This window comes from Panulirus ornatus, chromosome 40, assembly GCF_036320965.1.
Source record: "Panulirus ornatus isolate Po-2019 chromosome 40, ASM3632096v1, whole genome shotgun sequence".
NCBI classification, from domain to species: Eukaryota; Metazoa; Arthropoda; class Malacostraca; order Decapoda; family Palinuridae; genus Panulirus; species Panulirus ornatus.
This window is the reverse complement of record NC_092263.1, coordinates 15,008,748-15,027,700: the sequence shown is the minus strand read 5'-3', so window position 1 is coordinate 15,027,700 and position 18,953 is coordinate 15,008,748. Positions and strand designations below refer to the sequence as shown.

Below are 18,953 nucleotides of genomic sequence, written 5' to 3'. Positions count from 1 at the left end.
AGAAAAATAGCACATGTATACTGCTGATAACACTTTCGCCCTAACTATGGCAAAGTTATAACATTTTTACCCTAACTTCAGAAGCTGTAGCATTTCCACCCTAACTTTAATGGCTGTAACGTTCATCACCCTTATATAACACACCTTCGGGCTAGTATTAACATAACTAAAAGTACAAGAGCTCATGAGAAAGAACTGTAATTGCCAGACGTATCCAACAACACTACAAATACACAATTGACATCAAAGAACCCATGCACTCCTGACCGTATCATACTCTTCAGTCTGCGTATGGCGTGTATTGCATCGTCGCTTCTGAGGAAAGCTTGTTCATGGAATATCCAACCGAGCTGAACATCTTCAGGGTGTTCGAACAAGGCGAGAGTAAAAAGGCAATCACCAGGTCACTACGGGTCATCTTAACGCACAGGTCAGCCAGCAACCTCACTTTCACTTGAGCGTGTCGTCAAAGAAAGATGCCCCAGCTTTAAACTCATCGTCAGAGGGCGCTGGACGACCGGTCTGTGCTAGGCTGCTGGGAAAACGCAAGACTTAAATAACGGATATTACTCAGAAGAGCCCTTAGGGGACTCGATAGACCGCCGCACCCCCCAAGGGCCTGAGGAAAATTAAGGGATTTCTTGTACCTAACCACACCACAGGTTCTTACGACTCCGCCAACAAATGTCTGTTTACAGTAGCGCAGTTTACGAAAGTAAAAGCATTTTAGTTTAAGGATTGTTTGCCTCTTTACCCTAAGGTCTTACTTGACTCTTGACTCTTACAAGTTTCACGATGCCTATACTCATGGTTATGTGGCAATATGTTTTCCATTTGAACCGCTATTGCTTGTATTTAGAGCAAGGAGGAGCGAGGGGGGTGAAGCATGACTATAAGCCGTCTCGAGAAAGGAGTTTGTCATCCATGAACGCGGGAGAAGCTCGTGCCTGACCATCAGTGTGAGAGGAAGTCAGTGATAGCCAGCTCCCAGAATGGATCACTTACTTGTCTTCACGCAACGACTAAAGCATCATTGAGTATTTATAAAATGCAAGAACACGTTTGACTTAGGTACCCCTTGGAGGTGTTAACTTCTAACTTGAAAAATAAAATACGAAATGCTACCTATCCAAAAATTTCCATCCTAAGAGTTGGGTTAACACTTGAAAATAGACTTCCACAAATCTAATGATAATCTTGACTCTATAATCACCACCACTTATCAAACTATGACAAATCTACAGCAACCAGTGTGTTAATGTACGGGGAGCGATTTACCAGTAAAGTTGACTTCAGATATAAACGTAAAAAAAGTCGCAAAAGGCATTGAGTATATAGAGGTTAAAAATAAAATACAAAAAAAAAGTTAGCTTCGGAAAATGACTCAAAACTACATGCAAAAAAAAAAATAGGCAAGTTCTTGTAAGACGCCATTTATGATTCATCAAAGCAGTGAAGGCTTGTTTCTTGGAGCAGAATTCTTATCAAACAAATCTATCCCAACCATACTATAAAGCTTTCACGGATACACCAAATGAAACGTAAATGAATAATCTTTGCCACTTTTTTCATCACTATTCCCTTTCGTTTGCGCGGGTTCACAACCTTGTGCGAGTTAATATGTTAACAGGTCTCTCGTCCTAAAAGTAACCTACATCAAATTAAAAAAAATCTTTGCGTTCCTAATACGCTTTAGCACCAGTTCGAAGCTACGTGGTCTGCAAGCAAGCAAGCAGTGCACACTCGTGTTGAAATTGTAGTGAAAGACGTTGTCTCCTAATTAGCTACACACACCAAGCTCCCAACAGTCCGTTTCTTCTTCCCTATAACTTTTTTTTTTTGTGTAGGTGATTAGTCTACATGAAAACGATAACACTATGCCTTTGCGATTTTTTCTTTTGGGGCTCGTATAAGGTTAACCACCTACGCTTAAAAAACGTAGAGCTAATCAAGATCGAAGCCTTTTACCTATATCCATGTTTGTGATCACAAAGGGCCTTATTGCTTTTGTCAGTAGGTTATCAAGCAAAAGGATCACCGTCAAATACTTTAAACTAGACCATACTCAAGTCTGGCACGTATGCCTGTGATGCTGTGGCAATCGCTGAAAGAACTCAGATTTGCCTACAAATAATATGACACCTGGATAGATATAACATTTGGTCTCATACTGAATTTTTTCTTAATTCAACACGTGGTTGTCTTTGACCCTCTCGTATTCATTCAACAACTGTGCATGAAGGTAGAAATTAAATAAGCTTTCAGTCCTTAACTTGAATGTTCCGTCACCACTGACCGGACTATTAATAGCTACAACTTCCATCTACCTAGATATCAAAATGCTGTAGCCGCAATCAATCTAAGAGGCCGAGGGACAAAGATTTACTTTGCATTATACATGAAACAACCTACATATTTCATCAAAACGTTACACCAGATGTGCTATTTCTATACATATACTTAAGGATTAACAAACCTCTCTGCAGATCAGCTCATAACCACCGTATGTGTATCTAAACAATTTTGGGATAACCTTTCACTTCGATACTTGCATAGGCATGGATCCCTCCGAACCCCTGTTGCATTATCAGTAACCATGTCTTTTGTTAACTATGAACATTACAAACTATTACAATTATTCACCTTACCCCCCATACAAGAGTTCAAGGTCTGCGGCAGCTAAAATTTTGGGGGGGAATTGTGATGGAGCAAGTTTTTTTTTCGTAGGGTGGGGATTCATCCCTACCTGCGCCGCCGACAATGGCTTTCACAGCCCTTGAGTACTTTAAATACATAAAGCCAGCTTTCAAAACTATGAATTCATTTTCAGTACCTTCCTCCTGTGTGCACAGGCTTTTTGAAAAACATTTTAATCACTTTTCACACCTTCCTTGTGTGCATCAATTCACACTATACACGCAGCAACTAGACCATTCAGTTGTAAATTAGAACCCAAAATAAATACACCATAAGATTCATTGTTCAAAATTCCTATAAACTCAGTGTCATTTCACTAAACACTTATATTTTTAATTGCTCGCCTAAGCACAGCAGCACATGTAGCAGTAAAGTGCCTAAGTTTAATTTTCCTTCTTGCCGTCTATACATTTAACAAAACCATTGCCTTCATCGATACAGGAAGACTCCTACCCACATTGGGAAATTTAACGAGATGCAACGAACAGGATTTCCTCCCCTAAAAAATACTTTAAACACATTAAAATGAACAAAATCAGGATTTTCCTTAAGTCTAAAGTATCTTAATACCTCGCTAAGGCAGGAATGGCAAGCATATTTGCTAGACAATAACATCTATCTTCAATATTACACTGCCTTAATTTTCTGGAAATACATGCAAAATTAAGGAATCAAAGGAAAGATAATTCAATATTCAACTTGACCATTTTATTCTAACGTTTCTGACCCATTTCTCGAGCCTTAGCACGTTCCAGCTTGGCAATCCTTGATGCAGACTTTGCACCAAGCAATCCACCACCCCAGTTCTTGCGAATTTCATCAAACCGATCATTGTAGTTCGTCTTCACAGACTCGACAAGTTTGTTAAGATTGGTGCGGTCATTTGAATCCACCTGAAAATGAAAGAATGGTTAAAGTATGCAATCTTCTACATCAACAGTCATTCTGATATTGTATAAACCAAAAATAAAAAAATTCTATTGGCGAAGTAAAGCTGCAACAGACTATTGGGCTCCATCTGATGTCATACAAGGCAAAAATTAATATAAATCAGATGACCATTTTACCCTTATAGGAAAATGTCATTTATACATCACAAAGTTCAAAAACTTTCGTGCCAATACATTTCGTGTAATAAATAACACGAAGCTAAATTTAAACAAGTTCCAAAATATATTACCTTCCTTTAAAGAAAACTAAAAGGATGCTTCAAGAAACACGTTGCCTTGAATCTACAAGATGAAATATGAACAGAAAATACAATAGCAAACTACTACTGAGACCACACTTACTGGTACTCTATATATATATATATTCATATTCGAATAGTATGCTCTACTCGTTTTATTCCCCGACTGGGTTTCTCTAAAGTACAACCGAAATGCTTACATCTGTGATGGCAATGCAAGAAGTCTTTTTCCTTCTCACAACCACACCCATCCTCGACTTGTTCTTCACAATGCAGTAAGGTACTCCCATCTTACGGCACAGGGAAGGCAGGAACAAAATAATCTAAGGAAAAAAAAAAAAAAGTTGCTTTAATATCGTCAATTCTTCGTTATAAGATCTCTTTCCAAAGAAACTTCAGTGTTAAAAAGCTCGCTTTAAACCTTCACCTTTTCAGGTAAAATAAAGTTATCATCATTTTCAATAACAAACTCCCATTAAGCCTCAACCCATTAATATAATTTCACCAACATATGCTCCATCAGTCATAACAGAACCATACTTGTACAACAATGCAAAGGCCAACGAAGCAAAGCCTCACGATATGCCCACTACCTCCACCCTAAATCCTTTCAACCATACAACTTGCCGTACTCTAATGTTATTTAATCTGTCAATTACATTCCCTCGCCCTTCTCAATGCATCACCTACCCCTCAACTCGCATGTTCTACCTGGCCAAATATACTTTACAGTCAATGGTTAATCTTTATAAACTCCATGTTTTGATTAAGATTATTCCTAATTATTCACCAACAGAAAATGTACAACAGAGTACCATTATACCTAAATTCATTACACACCTGCTACTATAACTTTTCAAAAAAAGTTCTGCCAAACCCAAATCTTTCATGTTCTTCATTTCTCCCAAATCCTCCACCTTCACTTAAAAAAAAATCATATCAGATATTACAGATACTGAATTAACATACCTCAATTGGTTCAACATCACTGGCAATACAAACAAGGCGTGCCTTCTTCTGTTCCACAAGTGCTGTCACAGTGCTAGCACCATGACGCACAACATTCTTGCGTTTTGTTGGAACATCTGGTTTGCCAGCAGCTCTAGCAGCGGCACGTGAACGCAGCCTTTGCTTCCTAGCGGCCTTGCTCTCTGGACGGTATTTGTCCATCAAACGAAACAGTTCTGTTGCTAATGGAGTAAAATTTAAAGTATGTCAATACTGCCACTTTGTATCAAGCATTACATATAAAACATCTTATGTCAGTTGATTTTGTGGTAAGATTTTTCGGCATTAGCTTAAGGTAGCAAATAACGTCATCAAATTTGCAAAATAGTTTACTCTCAGCTGCATTAGGTTAAGAGCTTTGGCATTACTTCACTGAAAATAAAAGTGTGTACCTCCAAAATACCCAGCATCATCTCTAACAGAGAACTACAGGCTTGGGTATGTGCGCTCAGCACCACCTCCACTTGCCTGGAGGTCTATGAGCGACTTACTATACATATGGGTTCCTCCAATTTCGCATCATTGAACGAACAACATTCAATTCCACTGGATACCTTTCTGGCGATCAAGGGTTTGCTTGAACTGGTGAATGGGAGGAGGAACCTTCAAACGCTGCGTAAGAACTACCTTTTGACGCTGAAGACGTATGTACTTGGGCCATCTCATGAAACGACTCAGATCACGTTTAGGCTGAATGTCACATCCTGTGGAAAACAACACATATGATATGCAATGGCCAATCAAAGTGCCCTATATTCCTAATGCAAACAAGCAGTAATCAACTGTTCTAACATCCAAAATACGGAAGAAATTTCAGTCTAAGAATACGCAAATAACTGTGCATCTTACCTTGAATAATGGCCTCAAAACGGAAATTAACATCCATATGAATATTTAATGAACGAGTAAGAAAATAAAATCATCAAAACCACGGAAATCATTTACATCCACATGAATATTCAACAAACTAAGAACAAATATGGAGAGACTTGCCTATGCCATAGTTCCTAGGTCTCTTCTCAAAGAGAGGATTGACAACCTTCTTTGGCACCTCAACCTTTTCGGTAACCAGGGGAGCTGCTGCTATTTTCTTCCCCTTCAGCTTCCCTTTTCCTTTCCCTTTTCCTTTCAACTGTAAAGAAAAAAGTAATCACATAAAGGCAAAAATCTATATCAAAATGGTATATAAACACGTGGCAAAAAGACCAATCATTACCTCATAAGGAACAAAACTTTTATAAAAGAGTGCTGGAGTATCAAAAATATGGTGTATCATATGGATACAAATACTGTTCCAGTTGTCATCTTTCAGCAATTGCCAGGAATACGAGAAATAAAAAAAAAAAGGTAATCTACTAAAGTCCAGATTAACTTGTGCTCTGATTACTCGATGTTTCACAAACTTTTAGTAAAATAAATATTCCATCTTACCCCCCCCCCCAAACCACCTTAAACTTACTACATTTATCTAATCAACTTCCAAAACTATTCTGCTATCCATTAACTACCAGATACCCAAGAGAGCGTGAGAAATCATTAGCCAAATCTTATTACTAGCAAATCATTTTCTTTTCCAAATTAAACGTAAATGTTAAGTGTTCACTACATCTGACCCTCGTGTCGATACATTGGGAAAATATGTAAAAAAATTTCCATATAATAACTTTCTTTCATCTGAATATGTGCTTAGTAATGCAGGCCGCTAATAAACACTACTAATAAACACTAGAGAAAATCCCTGGTGCTAGACCGAGGAGCATGGCGCTGCCGGCCGTACGATGTTTCGTTATGATGAACCAAACCCTTTACTGGCAGTAATATCAAGATTCACTGGCATGAATCGATGACATAGGAACGTGAAAAAGAATGTGGAGCTATACTTATTAAATAGTAAAAGATAAATACACTTTACCAGTGATGACTGGCAACGCCTCGATTCTGCCCCACATGGTACACCGTTCGATCATTGTCATCAAAAACCAGTGAAATCTCCAATAAATACCTACAATCACTTCAACCTAGCTAACGACAACAACTGGCTTACCTTCTTCTGCACCATGGTGAAGAGTTTAACTCTCTATCAACAGTTTAGGAGACCAAATGCTTCACACGAATGGACGACGTGTGTTACTACGTTGGAGGCCAGCACGAGAAAGGTCGATGAAGGCCTCCTACCAGCCGGTATTGGGACGCCACGAGGAGATCCACACTAACATAATTTATGAGGTATTATTTCTCGCTAAAAATCATCAACTGTTTTGTGGAAAAGTGCTTGAAAAAATAGTGAAATAAGTATTAATTAATAAAACTAATATCTTGTAGCAGACACAATATTTTCATATTCAAATATTCTTGTAAGTTCCCATCAAAGATGTATGTGTAGTTGGTGATAATCATAGAATTTACCAACAATCCTCAATTGTTATATCGTTTTAAATGTACATCTTCATCATGAAAGCTATTTCAAATGATAAGCATTGCCTAAGCTTCACTGTATGCAGTAAAATGCTATCATTCAGCCGTTCTGAACATAGTCAAACTTGTGGACAGTCTATGTACATGTCTTGTCCATGTACAGATTTCTCAAATTCTCACTATTTCTTATTATCTTAAAGGCCTCAAGTTTTGCAAAATCAACTTGGTGACTGTATTCTGTTATGGATATCATATTGGGAAAGGGTATAATGTGCCCTTGTTAGTTAAATAGTTTCCGTCAGTCAGCCTTCACAAAGCTGGCTATATAAATACGTCAGCATAAAAACTACAAATGTTTCATTTCAATTGTGTATATCAAGATATTACTATCTATTCTTCATGAAGAGAAGCCTAGAAGGTTTGCAGAGGTTACCCCAATAACAAGAAAGCCATACCAACAAGTGAAAGAAAACGAGCCATCGTATAGGCTAACAACTGTAAAATGTAGATAATGTAATTTCTTCTCATGTAACAGACCATCTAACTATTTTAGAATTTCAAAGATTCTCGATTTATCATCAGTCATAAAACTGATCATCAAAACAATGGGTTCATTATGCCTCGAATGTCGAATATATGAAAGAATTCATCTTTGATCATAATTGTTCTGATAATCTTCCATCTTGTGCCCAGGATGAGAGAGAAAAAGACATGATGTAATGCAGGCATTTATATATCATTCATCCATATTCAATAACATTATACAGGACGCTCTATTGAAATGGTACCTCAGGGACAACAAAGTCTGAAAAAAATAAGTGTATTGGTAGTTTTCTTTATCATTTTGGTTCTCCATCATTACTATTCATTTTCCTATAACTTGGTTTTCCAGGTACGGCGAACTGTGTGCAAGATATCCATCATGATATAGGACCAGACTTCACTACACAACTGGGAGGTAAAGCTTCATCAAAAGGATTTGTTCAAGTAAGTTTACAGCTGTCTGCCTCACAATACCTTCACCGCATTCCAAAATCATTTCCACTCTCTCACGCATGGTTTCATCTTTGGGTAAATACATAATCGATATCGTTTTGAAAAATCAAGAGGTTGTGATCAAATCACCACTCACTTTTCCTTATTTCAAGGTGGGCAAATCTAAAGCCTTTCTCTGTAACTATCCCTTTAAATTCTAGTACCATCTCTGTTTCCTTCCTTTGGACCTTCTCTATAAGCTTTATGCTGCTTTGGGTGTGGTGACCAAACTTGATAAAGCATAGTCTAGCTCTGGCCTCAAGCTGGATATGAACAGATCGCTAAATATTTTCTTATCCTTATACTTGTGAGTTGTTCTGATACTTGACAGAAGACACTTTGTTTATCTCTCCTGGTACTTCCTCACACTCAAGTCTCCTTTCCAAGCTCACTTACTATCACCACTTTCTTCACTCCAACATTCTGTCTTCTTTTCTGATAAAAGGTTAGGGACGAGAGAGAGAGAGAGAGAGAGAGAGAGAGAGAGAGAGAGAGAGAGAGAGAGAGAGAGAGAGAGAGAGACACTAGGGTATCTTGAGACTGCATATTATTCTTTCACGTCTTTTTTTGGCCTAAAAGATTAATAGCCCACCGGCAGGCCAACTTGCCTACAGAGGCTTGGTAATTTTTCAGGCCTGAAATTGTGCATATCTATATCTATATTTTTTTTTTTTTTTTTTGCTTTGTCGCTGTCTCCCGCGTTTGCGAGGTAGCGCAAGGAAACAGACAAAAGAAATGGCCCAACCCACCCCCATACACATGTATATACACACAGGTCCACACACGCAAATATACATGCCTATACATTTTAATGTACACATATATATTACACACACAGACACATACATATATACCCATGCACACAATTCACACTGTCTGCCTTTATTCATTCCCACCGCCACCTCGCCACACATGAAATACCATCCCCCTCCCCCCTCATGTGTGCGGGGTAGCGCAAATATACATACCTATACATCTCAATGTACACATATATATACACACACAGACATATACATATATATATATATATATATATATATATATATATATATATATATATATATATATATATATATATATATATATATATATATATATGTGTATATATATATACTTTTTTTTTTTTGCTTTGTCGCTGTCTCCCGCGTTTGCGAGGTAGCGCAAGGAAACAGACGAAAGAAATGGCCCAAACCACCCCCATACACATGTATATACATACGTCCACACACGCAAATATACTTACCTACACAGCTTTCCATGGTTTACCCCAGACGCTTCACATGCCCTGATTCAATCCACTGACAGCACGTCAACCCCGGTATACCACATCGATCTAATTCACTCTATTCCTTGCCCTCCTTTCACCCTCCTGCATGTTCAGGCCCCGATCACACAAAATCTTTTTCACTCCATCTTTCCACCTCCAATTTGGTCTCCCACTTCTCCTCGTTCCCTCCACCTCCGACACATATATCCTCTTGGTCAATCTTTCCTCACTCATTCTCTCCATGTGCCCAAACCATTTTAAAACACCCTCCTCTGCTCTCTCAACCACGCTCTTTTTATTTCCACACATCTCTCTTACCCTTACGTTACTTACTCGATCAAACCACCTCACACCACACATTGTCCTCAAACATCTCATTTCCAGCACATCCATCCTCCTGCGCACAGCTCTATCCATAGTCCACGCCTCGCAACCATACAACATTGTTGGAACCACTATTCCTTCAAACATACCCATTTTTGCTTTCCGAGATAATGTTCTCGACTTCCACACATTCTTCAAGGCTCCCAGAATTTTCGCCCCCTCCCCCACCCTATGATCCACTTCCGCTTCCATGGTTCCATCCGCTGCCAGATCCACTCCCAGATATCTAAAACACTTTACTTCCACCAGTTTTTCTCCATTCAAACTTACCTCCCAATTGACTTGACCCTCAACCCTACTGTACCTGATAACCTTGCTCTTATTCACATTTACTCTTAACTTTCTTCTTTCACACACTTTACCAAACTCAGTCACCAGTTTCTGCAGTTTCTCACATGAATCAGCCACCAGCGCTGTATCATCAGCGAACAACAACTGACTCACTTCCCAAGCTCTCTCATCCCCAACAGACTTCATACTTGCCCCTCTTTCCAAAACTCTTGCATTCACCTCCCTAACAACCCCATCCATAAACAAATTAAACAACCATGGAGACATCACACACCCCTGCCGCAAACCTACATTCACTGAGAACCAATCACTTTCCTCTCTTCCTACACGTACACATGCCTTACATCCTCGATAAAAAAAACTTTTCACTGCTTCTAACAACTTGCCTCCCACACCATATATTCTTAATACCTTCCACAGAGCATCTCTATCAACTCTATGATATGCCTTCTCCAGATCCATAAATGCTACATACAAATCCATTTGCTTTTCTAAGTATTTCTCACATACATTCTTCAAAGCAAACACCTGATCCACACATCCTCTACCACTTCTGAAACCACACTGCTCTTCCCCAATCTGATGCTCTGTACATGCCTTCACCCTCTCAATCAATACCCTCCCATATAATTTACCAGGAATACTCAACAAACTTATACCTCTGTAATTTGAGCACTCACTCTTATCCCCTTTGCCTTTGTACAATGGCACTATGCACGCATTCCGCCAATCCTCTGGCACCTCACCTCATATATATATATATATATATATATATATATATATATATATATATATATATATATATATATATATATATATATATATATATATATATATGTATATATATATATATGTTGACGGAGTGCCTCAACTGTCAAGCTTGACTGACATTTCTGGCAGCGCCCAGAACCCATTATTGTCCACTTCGTCAGCACCATTGGGTCAGGTCTGGTTGGGAGGTCATTTGGTCCTTCTTACAATCCGCTGGGCTAGGCTATGTCCACTTTATTCCGTTATCTTTTGATCATCTCTTCCTTCAGGTAATCTTTCCTGTTTTCATTTATCTTCTATTCGTTACGTTCATCTATTTTCACATCAGCCTCCGAGAGGTGTACACGTTTTCTTTATTATGATTTTCGTTTTTAATTTGTCTTCGTTCTGGGCCAGACGGCTATTGCCAAGCATGGTAAGTAGTTTGAGACATTCTCTTAAGATATTTACATTCCAGATTTCACCTGGATCCAGACTGGAGTCTCTACACAGGAAAATAAACTTGTGGTAGTAAAAGATTGTTTACCAGGGTATATACACACACACACACGTCTGTGTACCTCCATAATCATTTGGCTTACAGTTTGTGAAAGCTTTCAGAAAGGAACGGACGGACACTTCCTCTTTCTTTGATCGTTAATATGAAGCTTGGGTTAAGCTGGGAAGCTTGAAGGCCGACCTGACCCAGTGTGGATGAAGCTTGGGGAGTGGTTTATCTCCCCCCGCCCCATGCCTCCTCACCCCACACCTCCCTCCCTCTCTCTCTCCCAGCCAGTCGCTAATCCTCCACAAGAACTGGTCCGTCGGAATTGGAAAACCGCTTCGTTATCTGAGCTTCTCTTTCGCTGGTCGCCTCCCAGGCGATGGCTTCGTCTTGTGGCAAATGCGTCGCCAATAATGTGGGTTGTTGGCATTGTGGATAAGATAAGAAGAATCGTCAAGTTTCACACAACAGATACAAACGTCAAGTTTCACATATAACGGATAAAAACGTCAAGTTTCACATGTACCGGCTAAAAACGTCAAGTTTCACATGTACCGGATAAAAATGTCAAGTTTCACATGTACCGGATAAAAACGTCAAGTTTCACGTATAATGATAAAACGTCAAGTTTCACATGCAACAGATAAAAACGTCAAGTTTCACATGTACCGGCTAAAAACGTCAAGTTTCACATGTACCGGATAAAAACGTCAAGTTTCACGTATAATGATAAAACGTCAAGTTTCACATAGAACAGATAAAGACGCCAAGTTTCACATATAATGGATAAAATGTCAAGTTTCACACACAACAGATAAAAACGTCAAGTTTCACATGCAAGTCAATCTTGCGGTCAAAACGTGGGGCGGCTTCACATGGGACTGGGGAAGTCAGTCTTGCGGTAAAGAAGGTTTCACGGCCACACACACGGCTCCACAACCTGCCCTCCAGGACGGTTTCACGCCAGCTGCCCGGCTGAAGACCCACACACAATCCTGCTGACGGAGTCGCTGACGGAGGATGGAAGGAGGAGGTCTGGCCCGGCTGGGTCCTGGAGGACAAGGGTGGAGGGAGAGGTCTAACCTGGCTGGGTCCTGGAGGACGAGGGTGGAGGGGGAGGTCTGGCCTGGCTGGGTCCTGGTGGACGAGGTTGGAGGAGAAGGTCTTCTCCGGCTGGGATCTGGAGGACGAGGGTGGAGGGAGAGGTCTGACCTGGCTGGGTCCTGGGGGAAGGACTTTTCTGTGGGCAAGAGTGGTAGGACAAGAGCCATTTTCTGGGGTTGAGACTGCCCTATAACCTGGGGTGAAGGGAAAGAAGTACACCAGTTCTCTGGGGAAAGATGAGAGGAACGAGTTAGGGATGGATATCATACATACATACATACACACGCATGTACATATACACATAAGTACCAACAATATATATACATACCTATCATATACATACATACATATACCTCCGGACTTACTCATACAAGAACATTCCTACATGACGTTCATCGCCCACATATAGCCTTCGTCTGGAGTAAATCATATCGACCCTATCGACCAATTCTTCGGTCGAATGAAAACCCACTGAGCCGAGAACACTTCAGCTGATTGGTCGACGACACGGCCTTGATTAGTGCCATGGCTGATTATATAAGGCAAACGACAAGTCGCTCAGAGACAAAACAGGGGAGAGAAAATTATGATGTGTGGGGAGACTAGAGGGGGACGGACGATAGACAACGCGTCGTTCCAACAAGCCTTGTTGGGGTGAATATGATGTGTGGGGAGGGGAGGGTGTGGGTGAGGAGGAAGCTGGGGAGAATATTAATCTGTTGCCAGTGATATAGACACTGACGCGTCATTACTCACGTCTGGACCGATAGTCGTTGTGAGAGGAAAGAAGATGAGTGAGAGTTGATAGTGAGAAGCAGCGGGGAAAGGTGGCGCTAGTGCTGGGGGTGTTGGGGCTAGGAGCTGGGGGTGTTGGGGCTAGGAGCTGGGAGTGGTGGGGCTAAGAGCTGGGAGTGGTGGGGCTAGGAGCTGGGGGTTGGTGGGGCTGGATGAGGAAAAAGATAGGGAGATAAGACTGGGTTGTGGGCAGTAGGAGGCTGGAGGAATTTGTTGCTTGCTTGTAGTATGTCTAGATTTGTAGAGGAAGGGTTGTAGATCTTAGGTGGAGGGAAGGTGCCTCCTCCAGACATCTAGTTATCCAGTGGAAAAGTCCTTCGTCTCAGGGGAAGTTCTCGTCTTGGATACGAAGTGGTATCATAACAGCAGTGGACGTCTATCTGTGGAGGTCAGGTTGATGACCTTCCTTCAGTCTACCATCGTCCAGCAGACCGAGGCCCTCCGATGGTGCCACACGAAGGGCCAATACACTCACCATAGAGGGAACAATGGCATGACTCTGTCATGCCCCACGAAGGGGACACGCACGCACCCTGTTACCCTAACAAAGGGGAAACGCTCTCACTCGATGATTGCTACAGAAGCAGCAACACACTCACTCTGTTATCCCTCTCGAGAGAGTAACGCACTCACTCTCTTATCTCTCACGTTAGAGAAACGCAACGCACTCTACTCCCTCACGTGGGGGCAACGCACTCACTCCGTTATCCTGCTTCGTGACTGGAAACCTCATCTGTTCGGTGGAGGGTCCTTGAGGGATGTGTTTGCATGATGAACATTTCGGGCCACTTCGTCTCTTGGGTGGGAATGTGTGGCAGAGGTCGTTCCCAGCAACCATGTGCCAGGGTTCGAGATAAGAGGCAGGGCGCATCCCTGTGCCATGCCAGCCCAGGCCAGAATACTTCAGATGGGAGAGGATTTGCTCCTCGCACGAGACCGTCTACAAGTTTTACTGTTAACGAAATCTGGTGTTAAGTCCTGAGCCTCACACTTTCTCTCCTCATTCAACTCGGATCTAACTCACACATTTCATCTCATAACCATCTCGGGGAGAGGTTTCTCTCCTGGTCTGAACACATTGCCAGCGTGGAGGAGTTGCACACACACACACACACACACACACACACACACACGCAGAACAGCAGCAGCAGCTGGACAACACACACAAGGCAACACTGGCTCAGTTCCAGCTCTCAAAATGCTTCCACCATAATAAATCCTTTGAGTAATTGGTGTGGCCGCTTCAGCCAGACGAGGATTTACCTCCTCTTCAAGTAGTTGGTCATGGACGCCCTCAGCCCCTCCTCCTCCTCCTCCAGGCTTCTTATCGCGTCTTCTACCTCAGTGAGGAAGGCTGGAGTAGTGGGGGAACTGATGCATCTCCCAGTAGGTGTTTGGCCAGGCTGATAAACCTGAGGTATTGGCTTATTAGACCAATCATGAGGTACTGGTCGACATGCGCGTCTAAGACAGTCGAGTGAATCGGTGAATATATCGGCTCTACATGTGGAGTGGACGAAGGAAACGAGAAAGAGAGAGAGAGAGAGAGAGAGAGAGAGAGAGAGAGAGAGAGAGAGAGAGAGAGAGAGAGAGAGAGAGAGAGAGAGAGAGAGAGAGAGAAATATATGATAGCCCCACAGTGGTTTAAATGGCTTTCGTCTTGCAGAACAGCGGTAGGGAAGCCATTTAACTCGCAGCATAAAGAGGTCCACAGCAGTTCAAATGGCCCTCTCCTCTTGTAGTGGCGATAAGGAAGCCATTTACTTGGCGCTTCCGGCGAGGCTTCCACTGAAACCCCTCGAGGTCCTGCCCTCCCGGGGAGGGGGGAGAGGGGAAGGGGGAGGGGGGAGAGGGGGTGTTTATGCCTTCACCATTCACCGGGGGAGATAAGGAAGCTCATTTGCACCGGAGAGAAACCCCGGGACTCGCCAGATTACGTGAGCTGGGCTGCCTGCTGCTGGGGAGAGAGAGAGAGAGAGAGAGAGAGAGAGAGAGAGAGAGAGAGAGAGAGAGAGAGAGAGAGAGAGAGAGAGAGAGAGAGACTGTGTTGTCGTTCCTCACGTCCAGTACAAGGACGACCGTGTTGTCGTTCCTCACGTCCAGTACAAGGACGACCGTGTTGTCGTTCCTCACGTCCAGTACAAGGACGACCGTGTTGTCGTTCCTCACGTCCAGTACAAGGACGACCGTGTTGTCGTTCCTCACGTCCAGTACAAGGACGACCGTGTTGTCGTTTCTCACGTCCAGTACAAGGACGACCGTGTTGTCGTTCCTCACGTCCAGTACAAGGACGACCATGTTGTCGTTCCTCACGTCCAGTACAAGGACGACCATGTTGTCGTTCCTCACGTCCAGTACAAGGACGACCGTGTTGTCGTTCCTCACGTCCAGTACAAGGACGACCGTGTTGTCGTTTCTCACGTCCAGTACAAGGACGACCGTGTTGTCGTTCCTCACGTCCAGTACAAGGACGACCATGTTGTCGTTTCTCACGTCCAATATGGAGAACTGAGCCGCGGTCGCCAAGTTCAGACACTCTGGAAAATCGCGCCAAGATCTCTGTCGATTCAATTTCCAGTTCCTGCTGGAGGAAGCCGACCGACCACTGGATCCTCCAGCTGGCGCTTCCAGCGAGTCCTGGATCCTCCAGCCGGCGCTTCCAGCGAGTCCTGGATCCTCCAGCCGGCGCATCCAGCGAGTCCTGGATCCTCCAGACGACAGTAACAGCGAGACCTGGATCCTCCGGCCGGCGCTTCCAGCGAGTCCTGGATCCTCCAGCCGGCGCTTCCAGCGAGTCCTGGATCCTCCAGCCGGCGCTTCCAGCGAGACCTGGATCCTCCAGACGGCGCTTCCAGCGAGACCTGGATCCTCCAGCCATAGGTTCCAGCGAGTCCTGGATCCTCCAGCCGGCGCTTCCAGCGTGTTCTGGATCCTCCAGCCGGCGCTTCCAGCGCGTCCTGGATCCTCCAGCCGGCGCTTCCAGCGCGTCCTGGATCCTCCAGCCGGCGCTTCCAGCGAGTCCTGGATCCTCCAGGCGGCGCTTCCAGCGAGACCTGGATCCTCCAGGCGGCGGTTCCAGCGAGACCTGGATCCTCCAGCTGGCGCTTCCAGCGCGTCCTGGATCCTCCAGCCGGCACTTCCAGCGAGTCCTGGATCCTCCTGGCGGCGGTTCCAGCGAGTCCTGGATCCTCCAGGCGGCGGTTCCAGCGGGTCCTGGATCCTCCTGGCGACGGTTCCAGCGTATCTTGGCTGTTCCAGCGTGTCCTGGATCCTTCGGGAGACGGAGCCCAGGTGATAAGGACGCTGTCAAGAATCCCGGACCTACGAGCAGCTGAGAAGCTGAAGCTGTGTTGGTGAATCCTGGAGTCCTGTGTTGGTGAATCCTGGAGTCCTGTGTTGGTGAATCCTGGAGTCCTGTGTTGGTGAATCCTGGAGTCCTGTGTTGGTGAATCCTGGAGTCCTGTGTTGGTGAATCCTGGGGTCCTGTGTTGGTGAATCCTGGAGTCCTGTGTTGGTGAATCCTGGAGTCCTGTGTTGTTGAATCCTGGGGTCCTGTGTTGGTGAATCCTGGGGTGCTGTGTTGGTGAATCCTGGGGTGCTGTGTTGGTGAATCCTGGGGTCCTGTGTTGGTGAATCCTGGAGTCCTGTGTTGGTGAATCCTGGGTTCAATGTTGGTGAATCCTGGGGTGCTGTGTTGGTGAATCCTGGGGTGCTGTGTTGGTGAATCCTGGAGTCCTGTGTTGGTGAATCCTGGGGTCCTGTGTTGGTGAATCCTGGAGTCCTGTGTTGGTGAATCCTGGAGTCCTGTGTTGGTGAATCCTGGGTTCAATGTTGGTGAATCCTGGGGTGCTGTGTTGGTGAATCCTGGGGTGCTGTGTTGGTGAATCCTGGAGTCCTGTGTTGGTGAATCCTGGGGTCCTGTGTTGGTGAATCCTGGAGTCCTGTGTTGGTGAATCCTGGAGTCCTGTGTTGGTGAATCCTGGGGTCCTGTGTTGGTGAATCCTGGGGTGCTGTGTTGGTGAATCCTGGAGTCCTGTGTTGGTGAATCCTGGGGTCCTGTGTTGGTGAATCCTGGGGTCCTGTGTTGGTGAATCCTGGGGTCCTGTGTTGGTGAATCCTGGGGTCCTGTGTTGGTGAATCCTGGAGTCCTGTGTTGGTGAATCCTGGAGTCCTGTGTTGGTGAATCCTGGAGTCCTGTGTTGTTGAATCCTGGGGTCCTGTGTTGGTGAATCCTGGGGTGCTGTGTTGGTGAATCCTGGGGTGCTGTGTTGGTGAATCCTGGGGTCCTGTGTTGGTGAATCCTGGAGTCCTGTGTTGGTGAATCCTGGGTTCAATGTTGGTGAATCCTGGGGTGCTGTGTTGGTGAATCCTGGGGTGCTGTGTTGGTGAATCCTGGGGTCCCCTGTTGGTGAATCCTGGGGTCCTGTGTTGGTGAATCCTGGGGTCCTGTGTTGGTGAATCCTGGGGTCCTGTGTTGGTGAATCCTGGAGTCCTGTGTTGGTGAATCCTGGGGTCCCCTGTTGGTGAATCCTGGGGTCCTGTGTTGGTGAATCCTGGGGTGCTGTGTTGGTGAATCCTGGGGTCCTGTGTTGGTGAATCCTGGGGTCCTGTGTTGGTGAATCCTGGAGTCCTGTGTTGGTGAATCCTGGGGTCCCCTGTTGGTGAATCCTGGGGTCCTGTGTTGGTGAATCCTGGAGTCCTGTGTTGGTGAATCCTGGGGTCCCCTGTTGGTGAATCCTGGGGTCCTGTGTTGGTGAATCCTGGGGTCCTGTGTTGGTGAATCCTGGGGTCCTGTGTTGGTGAATCCTGGAGTCCTGTGTTGGTGAATCCTGGGGTCCTGTGTTGGTGAATCCTGGGGTCCCCTGTTGGTGAATCCTGGGGTGCTGTGTTGGTGAATCCTGGGGTGCTGTGTTGGTGAATCCTGGAGTCCTGTGTTGGTGAATCCTGGGGTCCTGTGTTGGTGAATCCTGGAGTCCTGTGTTGGTGAATCCTGGAGTCCTGTGTTGGTGAATCCTGGGGTTCCATGTTGGTGAATCCTGGGGTTCCATGTTGGTGAATCCTGGGGTTCCATGTTGGTGAATCCTGGGGTTCCATGTTGGTGAATCCTGGAGTCCTGTGTTGGTGAATCCTGGGGTCCTGTGTTGGTGAATCCTGGGGTCCTGTGTTGGTGAATCCTGAGGTGCTGTGTTGGCGCAGTGCTGGTGTGGGAGGGAGCCAGTGTTGGGGTGAGGACAATAGTTTGAGAATATTAATCAACTTGTTTGAGTTTCATGAGACTTTTATGATCTAGTGTGCCTGTCCCCCTGCCCCCCTATGCCCCCCACTCCACACCCTCCCCACCACCTCTCCCACCTGACGGATGAGGTCCAAGTGACGGTCAGGGAGAGTCAGAGAGAGTCAGGGAGAACTAGTGGGTCGAGGGTCCCTTGACACCAGTGGTAGGGAGAACTTGATGCTTGTCTCAGTGTGAGTTAGGATATGGTATGAGACGTCGGGTACATTTACCCTCATTC

At 44.5% G+C, this 18,953-nt stretch overlaps 1 protein-coding gene and 1 non-coding gene across 2 annotated transcripts; both read right to left on the bottom strand.

Moving 5' to 3' along the window:
- Nucleotides 1-3,390: 3,390 nt before the first annotated feature.
- Nucleotides 3,391-7,083, bottom strand: RpL7A (ribosomal protein L7A). Its single transcript, XM_071685677.1, has 6 exons — nt 6,939-7,083; nt 5,888-6,026; nt 5,449-5,598; nt 4,856-5,076; nt 4,087-4,209; nt 3,391-3,590 (listed from the first exon to the last, which is right to left on the bottom strand). Exons 1-6 carry the CDS (start codon nt 6,951-6,953, stop codon nt 3,411-3,413), a joined length of 828 nt encoding a protein of 275 aa, XP_071541778.1. The 5' UTR covers nt 6,954-7,083; the 3' UTR covers nt 3,391-3,410.
- LOC139761608 (small nucleolar RNA SNORD36) lies at nt 4,276-4,347 on the bottom strand. The gene has a single exon (XR_011715556.1). It is a non-coding gene; the product is annotated as a small nucleolar RNA SNORD36 (small nucleolar RNA).
- Nucleotides 7,084-18,953: the final 11,870 nt, after the last annotated feature.